The sequence below is a fragment of the Dicentrarchus labrax genome, unplaced genomic scaffold (genome assembly GCF_905237075.1).
Source record: "Dicentrarchus labrax unplaced genomic scaffold, dlabrax2021, whole genome shotgun sequence".
NCBI lineage: Eukaryota > Metazoa > Chordata > Actinopteri > Moronidae > Dicentrarchus > Dicentrarchus labrax.
In genome coordinates, this window is record NW_026136704.1 from 13950965 (window position 1) to 13964139 (window position 13175).

Here is a 13175-nt window from a genome sequence, read left to right on the forward strand (position 1 = left end):
ATCATCATAAAGTACATAAGTAGACATTTGTATAGTGCTTTCCCCACAGTTGCAAGGAACAGTAAACAACAGCTATGATACAACACACACTGATGACACCCTAAAAGGGCAACACTGTCGGTGCACAGGATATTTAGATATCAAGGTTCATTCTAGCTGTGTAGTATTGAAAAACACCTTGAATGAAATACAAACTTTAATTTGTCTATATCCCTTTTGTTTAGTTGTATTATTATTTAACTGTGCTAGAAAAAAGTGTGCATTACATTAAATTCCGCTCACTGTCAGTCACCTGAAACCAAAGTCTCCTCCAGGAAAACATCTCTCAAAAACATGTCGCCTTTTGAATTTTAAGTCTTTTCATGGACATTGGTAAGATACATTTTCAACTGCGCTTGAAAAGAAAGCAGTGAGCATGTTGAGGTTTTATATTCACAGGAAAATATACAGTAGCTATGTGGCATAAACAAGGGAATGAAAGGTAACATAATTTTATATGACAGAATGGGAACATGCAGCGAAGGGAACAAGACATAAAATGAACCCTTGTTTAGGTAAACAATCTAAAAATAAAATAAAAATGAAAAATAAATCTAAAAATAATTATCTTAATTTGATCTAACAATTGGCCGTGCCTGACTGCACCTTCTAAAATAACAATCTCATTTAAATTCTTAGGCATCATAACTATAATGAAAAGTAATAATTCATAATTGTGGCTGGCACTCATTTATATTGCAGTGATGTATGTTGAAGTGAACTCTATGTAACCCTGTGACAGCGTTCATTTATTCAGAGGGCAGGTTGGCCTTACAGGACAAACCTGTTCCTTTTCAAAGGAACTCTATGGAGCATTTGGCCTGTGTGTCAGTGTTTGAACCCCACTGAGCTCATTAAACTGTTAATATCGCTGTCTTCCTCTTCACAAAACCTCAAACCTCACAAGATATTGCATGCTCAGTGGCTGAAACACACAGTCCTGCACAAACACACACCCACACAGACACACACAGACACACACACATACACACATACAAAGCCTCGAAAAGCTTTTCTGACTAAATGCGTGCCTGGCTGCTTGCTTAAACACACACACACTCACACACAGACGCACACACACACGGCTGCAGCACAGCACTCTTATTTAAACTGATGTGAGTGCTGTCACGACATCCGACTAGTCCTATTTGTTCCACAGAAGCCTTGGCGTGAGAGAGCAGGGTCACCCCACTGGCTCTCATGCAAATCCATTCAGTACACACACACATACACACACACGCACACACACACACTTAATAGTCCTGCAGATAAGCAAAAAGACAGGGAGATAGACAGGCAGGCAAGCAGAGAGCCATATAAAGATTCAAGCAGAGAGAGACGGGGTGGACAGGAAAACCATTTGACAGAGAGACATGCAAGAAGGAGGACAAAGACAGACAGAAAGACTAACAGAGACAGACATGCAAATCAATCCTAAGACACAGAGGCACACATGAATTGACAGCTATCTAGTTGGACAGAGTCATGTCTGAAATAAACAATGATTGAGGTAGTCCTCAAGATTTTCTGAGCTACTTCACTCACTGGTGGCCTCAAATGGTAGCAGGAAGTAAGTGTTTGAATTTAAAAACTAAGCAGTCGTAAGTAACTCTCTTCTACTTCTGGTTTGCAAAGGTGGATTAAGCCACTGATGGTAAGTCAAAAGGTCAGGGTGTAGTTGAAGTGAGTGGCGTCCAGTCACATCAGAAGTCAGGAAGGTCTGAGCGGAGGGAGTTTCACACACCATCCGACAAGCTTACTGTGGTTGAAGCTTACTGACAAAGTCCAGTTCTCTCTTACTAAAGACCAGAACTGACAAATGACTAATATCATATAATAGTATAATTATTATTATGTAATGTATTAGGTAATATTTTTATGTAACATTTCCTCCTGCAGTTTTAAAGGGATTCTTCTGTTCTGTCTGCACAATCATCTGTTTGGTTGTTGGGATTTAAAAATAAAAAAAAGGATAGAGAGACGAGAGACTAATGCACATACTAATGTGAGCTAAGACAACTGTGATGTTAGATAAGTTAACACCATAATGTTAGCGAGGCGGTCTCTTCTTAACAGGGCGGTTATTTCTAAAATATTAATTATATTCTATTTTAATTATACTTATTTGCATGTAAAGATACATGTGTATAGAACGCGGAACATTTCAAAATTATCCAACAAATTACTTGTAAAACAAGTTACACATCTTGCAAATGTCATGCCATTTATTAGGTTCAGCCATCTTTCTCCTTGGGTTATTAGACTGCCCTCTTCTGGGTGCACTGAACTACATATGACCATATTACGCCAGAGACTAGACCTTCATAAAGGTTAGTGATTTATCACTTGTCCATTTTTAATATAAAATGTGAAACCTGTGAACTCAAATTGTGCTAGCTAGAGGATCACTGAAGGGTTAAGGAATACGAGGCTAGATGTGACAATGCTTATAGATTCATCAGTATCCGCTTTTATTCTTAATTTAGTTGTTGTTGGGCTGCAAACTAGGATTTTAAGTGTCATTTGTTCTGAATATTTAGTTTCCATGTGTAGGTCTTAGGACCGTAGGATTATTTGGGCATTTACACAAGCCTGACTAATTTCCTGGCATGTATGGGTATGAGCAAATCGTAGTCTTCAAATTTTTTCATGAATCATATGTGGGGTTTTCTTATTTTTACTAATAAAGGAAATAGGAAAAACAGAGGCTCAGGGAGACGCTGGGAAAACAGGATCATGGCGCAACATAACAGGTGAATATGACTTTAGACATTTAGATGGAGTAGACAGGAGAGCAGTGGACGGGATCGGATATTTGGGTTACCTGACTTAAACATCACAATACATAAGATTTTCTTTTTACAATGTAATGAGTGCCAACATGTCTCATCAGTTTAATGATTCTCCTCTTTCATTGTCAGTCACAGGTTTGTGTGTGGAGTGCTGCTCCAGCAGTATTTTGTGGGGATTTTGGTGAGTTCAACCTGCGTTGTTGGCCATCGGATTTGTCCTGCATAGCCTAGCCCAAATATGTCAAGCGTGACAATATTAGTCATTTCATGCCAAAAAAAGAATAGTGGGTCATATTCAACCCTCCTCCCCCTCTTAAATTTGTGCATGCACACATAGACATACACACAGACACTTTCGCCTGTCGCCCCTCACCCTCCTTCTCCTTCCTCTCTCTCTCTCTCTCTTACACACACGCACGCAAGCACACACTCAGCATGCTTCATTATACACTTGCCCACACAGCATAGCGTGCCGGAAACAGACTCAATAGATGCCAAGCTCCCAGTCCCTGCAGGCTCAGTGCCCCTAAAACACTGGATGCACCTTCCCAAATTAGGTTAATTTGCTTTTGCCACAGAGACTGCCCAAAACACAGTCTAGTGGTTCCACAAACAATTACCACAGAGAAATAATTAGATTATTTTTTGTGTGAATTCCAGCTCTCATCAATTATTAACCTGGCAGGGTTTAATAATCAGACTAGCTGCAGTGAAATAAATATGAGCTATATTAAAATTATGATAATGTAGACAATTAAAATGATGTAGCCGGATACTGTATATGCAATTAGACTATTTTGAAAGTTGGCTATATCACCCTTTGATACACTAAAAAGAGAGCTCTGATAAATCTCATACATGACAAAATCATTGTCAGTTGTGGTTCTGTTATACTGCTTTGTAGCTTATATGATGCTGCATTAAATCTAACTCCCTCTCAGGGGTATTTGAGGATGTGACCGGTTTCAGAGAGGGTAAGAGGGAGTGAGACAGCGAGAGAAGGGGGGCACAGAGAGAGGGCTTGTCTTTCCTCTATATATGCTCTTTAGAACAGTAGGGTATGAGGTTTGATTATTGTCTGCCTGAGCACAATCCCCCCCCCCCCTTTTGTCACGTTCACCAGTTCTTTTCTGCTGTGGAGGCAGATAAACAGGCACGGAAGGTAGACTAGACTTGAGTGGGTGAGTGCAATTTGCATCAGGGCAACTGAGTCTGCACGATTCATTGACGGGCCCATAAATAGCACGACATGCATTGCAAATGAAATCATAGCAAAGATCTCTCTCTCCCTCTCTATTAGGGTGGGTGACATTAGCCCATATTAAGACACAGATTTGCTTTGGCCAGCCACAGAGAAATAAGGGTAATGATATCACATAAAATGTCTGTCCAAAGTAATTTGTAAACCATCTATTACCATGAAACGATTGGACCTGTAAAACCCCCGGAGGAAATGTCTGGCTGTTATTTCACATTACTTCTGAGGCCATGAATTAAATCCACACAACCCAAACAGAGAATTGCGTTGCCTGTCTGCAGTTTGTAGCTTATATTATATAAGCTAATAATAAATGTATATTTACAAAAAAAAAAGAAGCTTTATTTAAAGGTCTGGTGGGTAGGATTTAGTGGCATCTAGCAGTGTAATTGCAGGCCACAACTCTGTTGCTTCACCCTCCCCTTCCAAACACAAAAGAAGAGAAACTGTAGAAACATGGCCGGTTCATCATGGTGGACCGTCTGTAGATAAAACGGCTCATTCTAAGTTAACCTACCTATATACAGGTGATTATACACTAATGAAAACATAGTTATGCATATTATTTTCAATACCCACAGGACCTTTAAAAGGTAAGCTTACTAAGCCTTGAACTCCTGGCTGGTTCATCTCAAGCCTGCCATGTGTAGCCTCCAGCTGCCAAATGCATGAAATTAAAGTGATGAGAATCCACACCAATGGTAAACAAACACAGAAAAGTTGCTGAGGTCTACAGATGGTCCAGTCAGGGTTGAGATGGCCTTGTTAGGGAATACTGGGGCATTTTAGAGAAATGTCCTGGAAAATGTTTTTATTTCTATTTTATTTTGCAATATATTACATGCAATTGTTTATGTATGATCATAATCAATGCTCATATTAAAACTTAAAAAAATAATAATATCACGAGGCTTTTATTTTGACAGGAAACCAACTTCCTGTGACTATGCTGGCCAACTTGATGGTGACTGGACGTTCCACACCGAGTGGCTACGTGACAAGGCTGCGTCGTAGCCATAGCAACAGCCAGAGCGTACCTAACGCCAGGAAGAAGTCAGTAAACATTTCTAGTATTTTATGATTATATTCGCCTTCATTCCGAGAGAGACCATTGACTATGGGTGGGTAGAGGTTTGTTCTGTTTACAAGTCGATAGAAAAATCCTCAGTCTTGTTACTTTATGACTGCAGTGGTAAGAGCTAACTTTAGTGAAACCGCACTGATTTGTTTACAGCTTAGCTAACGACTCAGTTTCTTATATTTGTTTATTTTTGTCCTTCATTAACTAACAATGACCAACAGTAAGATAAAGTTTATTTTTTATTATGCCTGCACCTAAAAGACTGCATTTTGGACACAATACACATTGCAACTAACGTTAATCTAGGATCTGTCGTTTTTATTAATAAGTATATGCTAACTATTCATCGTATTATAAATGATATGATATCTAGACTGTAATATACATATATATTATTGAGTCTATTAGATGTATTGTTATGGAATTATTTCATATGGATATATGTGCTTTTGCTTGTTTCAGTAAACTATTTTCTGACTGTCAATCACTCAACTGTATTTGTGGGCAGGAATGACGCATAGTGGTTACCATAACAAAACTCCTTAAACAAACAATTATCTTGTGGATCAATAAAATCAAATTATTTCAACTCCATCTGCTGCGATCAGAATGGGATGAGACGAGTTAGGGACATGTCTTTGTCTTGTGTCCTCCCTTCCCTTGTAGTGCTTGTGCTCTTTGTGCTCGTGCCTAACTGAAGACCCTCATGAGTTTATATGTTCATGTTTGTTTCCTCTCACGACTCAGGCATGCGTCCATGCAGAATAGATGAGTTTATGAACAGCTTGCCTCCCTCACATTAGACTGATTAATAGTTCAATCAGGGCTAAAACGGACAAAATGTCACGGGGGAACAGTTGTCATGCAAAATCAGCCCTTTATATCTGTGTCCATCTAAAAGGATTGGCCTGCTTAATGCTGTCACAGGGCGTTACTAATTTATCTGCATTGTATGAGCCAGCAATGGGATCTCTGCTGTGTTTTAAATGCAGGGCCTAGAGACAGTAGGGGGGCAATCAGGCTATTAGCGTGCATGAGCATGAAGCCTGCTCTTTGATTGGGAAGGGTTTGTGTGTCTGCACTGGTGTGTGTGTGTGTTTGTGTGTGTGTGTTTGTGTATGAAAGCAACAGAGGGAGTACACGTGCTTGTTCACATGCTAGTGCCTGAATGTTGTAGTTTGTGTGTGTCAAGTTAAACCTGCCTGTCTTTGCATGCAGTTCTTAGATTGTAGATAGATGGATGTGTGTCTGTCTGTGTGCATTGTGCTCGGGGCCAAATCCTTGTGTGTTTGTGCGGTAAATTTTACTGTGTGTCCTCTCACTCTATTTCCCTCCGATGGTCTGCGAGGGCATTTAATGTCTGGCATGCAGCCGTGCACAGGGGACCATCTGATAGGAGTGACCTCTGGCCCTAAGTTAGCCAGAGGTATTTAATCTGAGGTCAAGTGTTGAGTTGGCGTGCTGCTTTCCCCTCACTAATGGTGAGCGGATAGATAAATGCCCTGAAAGCATGCACAGACAGATAGACACAGGGGCTGGGATAGGCTTGCATTACAGTTCTCCTGCGACCTCCTGCATCCATGGCCGCATTCCTGACTGTTCCTCAATGGCCACTACAAGGGAAAGCTGGATTTTCTTTTGTTAGCAGCAACTAAAAGAACAGAGAGCACAGGGTACGCGGAAATATTTTGAAGCTATGAATTATACCGTTAAAGTATCACCTCCATTATTAATTGACACCAACACTCACACGAAGAGTTATTAGAACCTTTGTGGATAGTTACCACACTTGAAGGTTGAATCAGTCCTTGTTAAACATTTTGTTTCCCTGCAATGGACAATACCTTAAACTGTGAAATACCATAATCTACATCTATAAGCTTAATGCCATAAGCTTGACTGATTAATCTATTGAATAGAGTGTATGGCAAATGGGTTTAATATGGTAGACATCACGCTAAGGGATTTACCCTTACATTAACCTCAGAGGCTAAGTGCTATTCATCAGTTTAAAAGTTCCACCCACTTTTATCCCCAAAGGAGTAGTCAGTTTTCCTGGGTATTATTGGGTAGAATACAATGTCAGTGGTTGTAGAAATACTTTGATATCAAGGTTTTATTTTTAGAGTGATTAGTTGGCATGTTTTTACCTGCAAGCTGCTGCTGTTGATCAGCGTGTTCTCATTTAAAGGGGATGGATGTTATACAAGAATGTGGAAGTTAAAGCCAGAGAAAACATAAAGCTAAGAGACTGAACTAACCCCTCAAATAATACCTCGAAGACAAAAAGGCAACATGTTCAATGTTTGGCATTAACCCCTTAAAGGCTTAATATTTATTTTTATTATATATAGCTCACAGTGGAGTCAAAACAATAAGTCAATAAATTACCTACTTCAAAAGCAATCATTTACTTTATTGATTAATCATTTATAAAGCAAAAATGCCAAACATTCACTGGCTCCAGATCTTCCAATGCATGAATTTGTTAGTTTTCTCTGTTTAATAGCATTGGAAATAGATTATTTTGTGACTTTTTGTATCTGGTTCCAATTGTGATCCAAAATTGTGATAGACATCTTTTACTAATTTCTGACTTTGTATAGACAAGATTAATCCATTCATTAAAAAAGCTAAATTGACAGACTAACCAGTGTTGAAAATAAAGGTTAGTTGCCGCCCTAAATTGCAGCATCAAATGAAAACCAGGAAAGGCTAATTCTGCTGGTCTTCTGCTTGTTTCCAGGAGACAAAGACAGATCTATGGAGGCGGAGCAGGAGGGGGAGAAGGAAATGAAGATGGTTCTTCACTGTCCTCTGATCTACCCACTGCCTGAAGAGATAGAAAAGGTAGGCAGTGATTCAAAAATCACGTCCCTGAAAACCACTGGCAGGTACCTTGCTGATTTTTTATTTGACGTTATATCTGAACACCAGGGGAACTAATATGAAATCGTTTTCAGCACAGACAAACATTCAGTTTTGGACCATACTGTACATGTCACCTTTCAAAACGACATGTTAATGAAAGACCATATTGACACAACATATGCTGTGAACAAATGTGATCTTTTTTTTTTACAACCCAGAAATACAAATGTGTTGAAAAACATATTTGTTACATCCTGATGAGTGTTTCAACACTGCACTCTCTCCATATGCTGCAGTAATCCATATGATTTGAACAAGACATGGGACAATGTTTCCTCTTTTAATCTTCCATCTGTTTTTAGATAAAGCACACAGGATGTAACATAGCAATGATGGCGTGTTGCTTTATACCCTTGTCAATGTCAGGTGGCAGTTACATATTCCCATATGATATGCCATATGGTATGAATACGAATTAGCAGGGAGTATCTCTTGCTTTTCCCTTTTAATCAGGAAGCACATAGGGGATCTACTACCGGGCTGTATTCTCTCTGTCAATGGAAATTATTATCTCCAAACATCATTTCTAGAAACTAATAACTGATGCTAAAGCATTTTTGCACATTACACCATGCAAAATGTTTTTTTTATATGCTCTAAATGTAAATGAATGCATACAAAGCAAAGTAATTAGATGAAGAAAATGTTCTTGGCAATGGGTAGAACGAGCAGTAGTGTGAAAACAAGGTGTGTTTTAGCAAAGTTAATTCATTTCTCTTACCCTGGGGAAACCCAGCCAACTTGGTGTCATTTGCACATACAACAGTAACCCATGTATAAATTATCCACATTATAACTGCAGAGCGTTGCAAACAGAGCAGCTGGCTGCTTTATCTGTATCCCTCCAAAAGGCTGGTTGAACTAGACAAACATTTTCTGTCTTTTACAATCTACTCCTCTCTTGCTTGAGCTGGTTACGGGGTGTGCTATATTATCTTAAACATCCCTTTCCTGAAGACTGGAGAGAAGCCCCACTCGCGACCACAGACCAAGTCAGGCCGCCTGTCCACAGCCCCTGATTGGCAGCTGGGGCTGTACGAGCCATACGTTCCAACGGAAGCCGCAGAGAAAGCCGCACGAGGGCTTTGGATAAAGAGGGTGAGCCCGTTGATTGGTGCTGCTGGGATCCAATCTGGGACTTGATCAACCCCGGATGGGTCACCTGAGTGAGGGGGTCTGATGTTAAAAGACCCGAAACCCCCGATGACCCCAGGAACATCACTGATGATGCATCCCAGCGCGTCCTAGAGATAGAAACCAAAACCATCTGAAATATATATATTTTCCTGTTTGACTATTTAACTCTTTGCCTCCACTTTACCAAGCTTCTCTTTTTCCCCCTATTTTGCAGTGCGATACATTGTAATTGATCAATCATTGCAGTGTGTGTTTGCTGCTGCATAGTAATGACGTAAATAAGTAAGCACATTGCAAAATGCCATAATATAACACAATGATATGAAAAGGCACACCCCTGCGGTTGGCTTGTTTACAACCTGTCTGATCGTCCCGCTGCTGTTTCTGGTGCTGTCAGATTTGACAGACTGCTGTAGTGGTGTTGTGTCCCAAGCTGTCAGTGCCATCACTACAGTGTTATCAAACACCAACAGAAACAATGGTAAAAGCTATATGACCTAATTTGCAATAAACTGGAATGATCCATCAGTATGTTTAGCTCCTGTATATTATTAGTTACATTTGTCATTTGTGATCAGCTGGACATAGCATGGCATAGAGTGCAGTAGTTAGATTGATAAGATAAATTGATGTATGAGGCTGCTCTCTATGTCTCTGTGCTCTGCCCTCTCTTCCTGTCTCTCTCAGTTCCTCTGTCTGTTGCTCTCTAGTAATTTATGGAATTTCTCATTGAGGACAGTAGATGGCTGTGAACAATACACCCTGCGGTATTATGTGAGGGTGGCCTTTCCATGCCCATGTGCAGACAAAATCCTTCCCAACCTCCCCTGAAAGTCTCGTACAAACACACACACAGACACACACACACAGACACACAGACACACACACACACACACACAGTCCATTCTTCCATACATCCATTCGTCCATCTCTTTCTGCCTGCTGCATGGCCAACAGACTCAATGGGAATCCATTTTATTTATTGATTGCTGTGGTGGGGTGTGTGAGTGTGTGTATGTGTGTGTGTGTGTGTGTGTGTATCTGTCTCAGTCCCTCTGTTTATGATTTGTCACAAAGGGAATGTGATAACCAGACACAGAGCAAAGGAAAGAGAGACAATAACAAAGAATGAGAGAGAGGGAGGGAGAGACTGACATTTTGATCATAGCCCATCCATCTGCTACAGTCTCAGCCTCTACCTCCCTCCTTCTTTTCCTCCCCTGTCATCCACTCAGATTCCAATAGGTCCGTAAAATAGAGGATGTTCTGGGCTTAGCCCCCTGCTGAGTACACTTCAGCACCATTTATTGGAGGAGGCTTAGGTGGCTGGGGGCGAGTAGAGAACAAAAAACAACAGAGGCAGTGTGCATTGCAAGCGCAAAGCTGTGGGCAGCACCATGTGCACTAGTCGGCGTGGGAGGCAAAGAGGAGGTGGTGTACTAACAGGCCCATTTAAGTGCTGTTAATCCTGGTGTGCTGGGAGAGGGCTGGCACCAAGGTTTAATGGTGGGCTGCTGAGAAGGAGAGCACTGCGTTTACACACACACCATGCCTCCCACCCACACACTTGGGCACAGGAACACACATACTTGCACTGAACTTTTATTCCGACAGTATGTTTATTGCGTGCATACACACACAGGGATGCAGGTCAGATACAGCTATAGGAACACACACATGGAAATACTATTGTATACATTAAAGCCAGGGTGTGACACTACTAACTACCATCATGGGTCTCCTTTTTATATGGCTTTACTCCCACAATTAAAAAAATTTGGGGAAATGTTTTATTTAATGTATTATTATTTTATTCTTTAGCACTTTTTGCGAGGGAACTGACAAAAAATCTAGGCAGTATTGCATTTTTCTATAAATAGGCTGAGAATGGATGCTGCTTTTTAGTTTCATCCTGTGCCATGTGAATACAATCACACTTCCTCTCAGTCCCTGTCTTTGTCTTCCTCAAGGGCACATTAGCACTTATTATTCAGGGCTCCCCCCTTCACCGATGGTCACGGAATTGAAAATCATCTCAAACCTGCTTCTCTTAAGCAGGTGGTCAGACTAAAAATAGCACTGTATTAAAAAATGTGAGAGGCTGCGTTGGCGTGTTGCTACAGGTACCAGTGAGAAGATGAGATATGATCCAGGAAGTCCAGTTTGATTCATTTGAAGGTTTGTCAGATGCCAAAACACCGCCCAGACGTTTATAATACTGCGAGACAGGATTATAGTACTCTGCAACAGTCTTTTGATCGTCACGAGGTAAAAATATAGAATAGAATATCCTGTTCACAAAGTAGTCTACCTGGATTTTGTGCTCTGACTTATTTGATTGGTCAACACAGTGTGCTGCTTAATGATGTTGCATCACAAAAGTAAATTATTTTTTTAGGGCCATTTCCACAGTCATTCTGAATACATCATAAGCCTTTGTCTATTGCCACCACCAAAACTCACTCCTTCTTACCTCGCAGGATTTTTCTCTGAGTTGTCAAAGTGACACTTTGACTCAGAAGATGTGTTCTTCCCTGTTTCCTAGCACAGTGCTTTAGTCCAGATGTGGCTGATGGATTACTTGTTTTCAATGCTGCACAGAGCAAAGTACACCACAGCCTTTTTACGCAGCAGCTAAGCACCTCTTGTTCTCCATGAGGTGCTGATACTACCTATTCACTTCTCAAGTGTCACAGTCAGAGAGGAGCTCAAACACACAGTGTAACAGGACAAGACGTTCACCTCCGAGAGAGAGGGAGGAACAGGGAGAAAGAGACAGAGTAGAAGCAAGAAGAGCCAGTAGAGAAAGGCAGAGACAATAGGGACAATACTCCCTGTTAAATTCTCAAATGTTGCGGTCTGTGATGAGATCCGAAACACAATGTAACAGGACAAAACGTTCACTTTAGAGACAATTGGAGAGTGAGTGGGGAAAGAAATGGGAGCATCCCACTGTGTGTGCAAAAAAGGTAAATAAAAGATTTTTTGAGAAGTTTTGAAGAGAATAAGACCACAAAGCGAAGACGCTTTATGTCATACACACATAAATACGTAGAGATACGTAGCTTCATGCTATGTAACTTTCTTCTGTTTCTTAAACATTGGTACTTAGAAATGGTTGTGTTTACACACACCCCTCCATCCATCCATACACACACTAACACTCTAATATACTGCATGATATATAGTCACTACTATTTTTTTGTAGCCAGTGAACTCACATTATAGAGTGTTTCCCACCCCTTTGTAGGTAGACAGCTGTGTAGGCGTGTGAGACGAACGACTGAAAACCGTGGCTGAAACACCTCCTTATAGACAAGCCTTTAGAATGTCGTTTAGGTGAAGCTTAGCAACAGGATATAGATTCATTAAAAATGTAATAAAAAAAAACAGCTAGATGTAACAATTGTAACAATAAATGTGGACAGTGATCACCCATTTGCTGTGCACACTTGATTATAAATATACAAAGAGTGATTTGCCCCATGTGCACTGGAACACCTGTTGTGGAGCTTCACTTTTACATCAGCTAAATATTTGCCTTGAAGGCAGACACACCATCCCATCTGACTTCTATAATTCTCTTAGCAGTCACAGTTTCACATGTAAGATAACTGGTGTGCAGATACAGACCTGCCGATGTGATCAGCTGTGATCAGAGTCCATGCTGTGACCACACTGCCCTCTGTATGTTGATAGGACAGGTACAAAAGGGACAAGGGCTCACTCATCTTCATGACATGTTGGAGGTTTGAATTAACCACTTCACTTCTGTGAGGCTGCGTTGTTTTCTTCTTCTAGCCCACAAAATCAAACTTCTAAACCTCTCCCGAAGTTCATACGATCAGTCTGGCCTTTTTGCTTGCTGAGCCACTCTGTTTTATTATTCTTTTTACAAGGACGCAATAAAATCTGCCTGTTTAAAGCTGCCAATGTC

General features: G+C 40.6%; 1 protein-coding gene across 2 annotated transcripts in view; it reads left to right on the top strand.

The window, feature by feature from the left end:
• The first annotated feature begins 5089 nt into the window (after positions 1-5089).
• lekr1 (leucine, glutamate and lysine rich 1) overlaps positions 5090-13175 on the top strand; it is a 71479-nt gene continuing 63393 nt past the window's right edge. For both annotated transcript variants that reach the window (XM_051396861.1, XM_051396862.1), the window contains exons 1-2: positions 5090-5210; positions 7917-8020. In XM_051396861.1, coding sequence (XP_051252821.1) covers positions 5207-5210; positions 7917-8020 — 108 coding nt within the window. In that variant the 5' untranslated portion in view covers positions 5090-5206. The remainder of the gene's footprint in view (positions 5211-7916; positions 8021-13175) is intronic.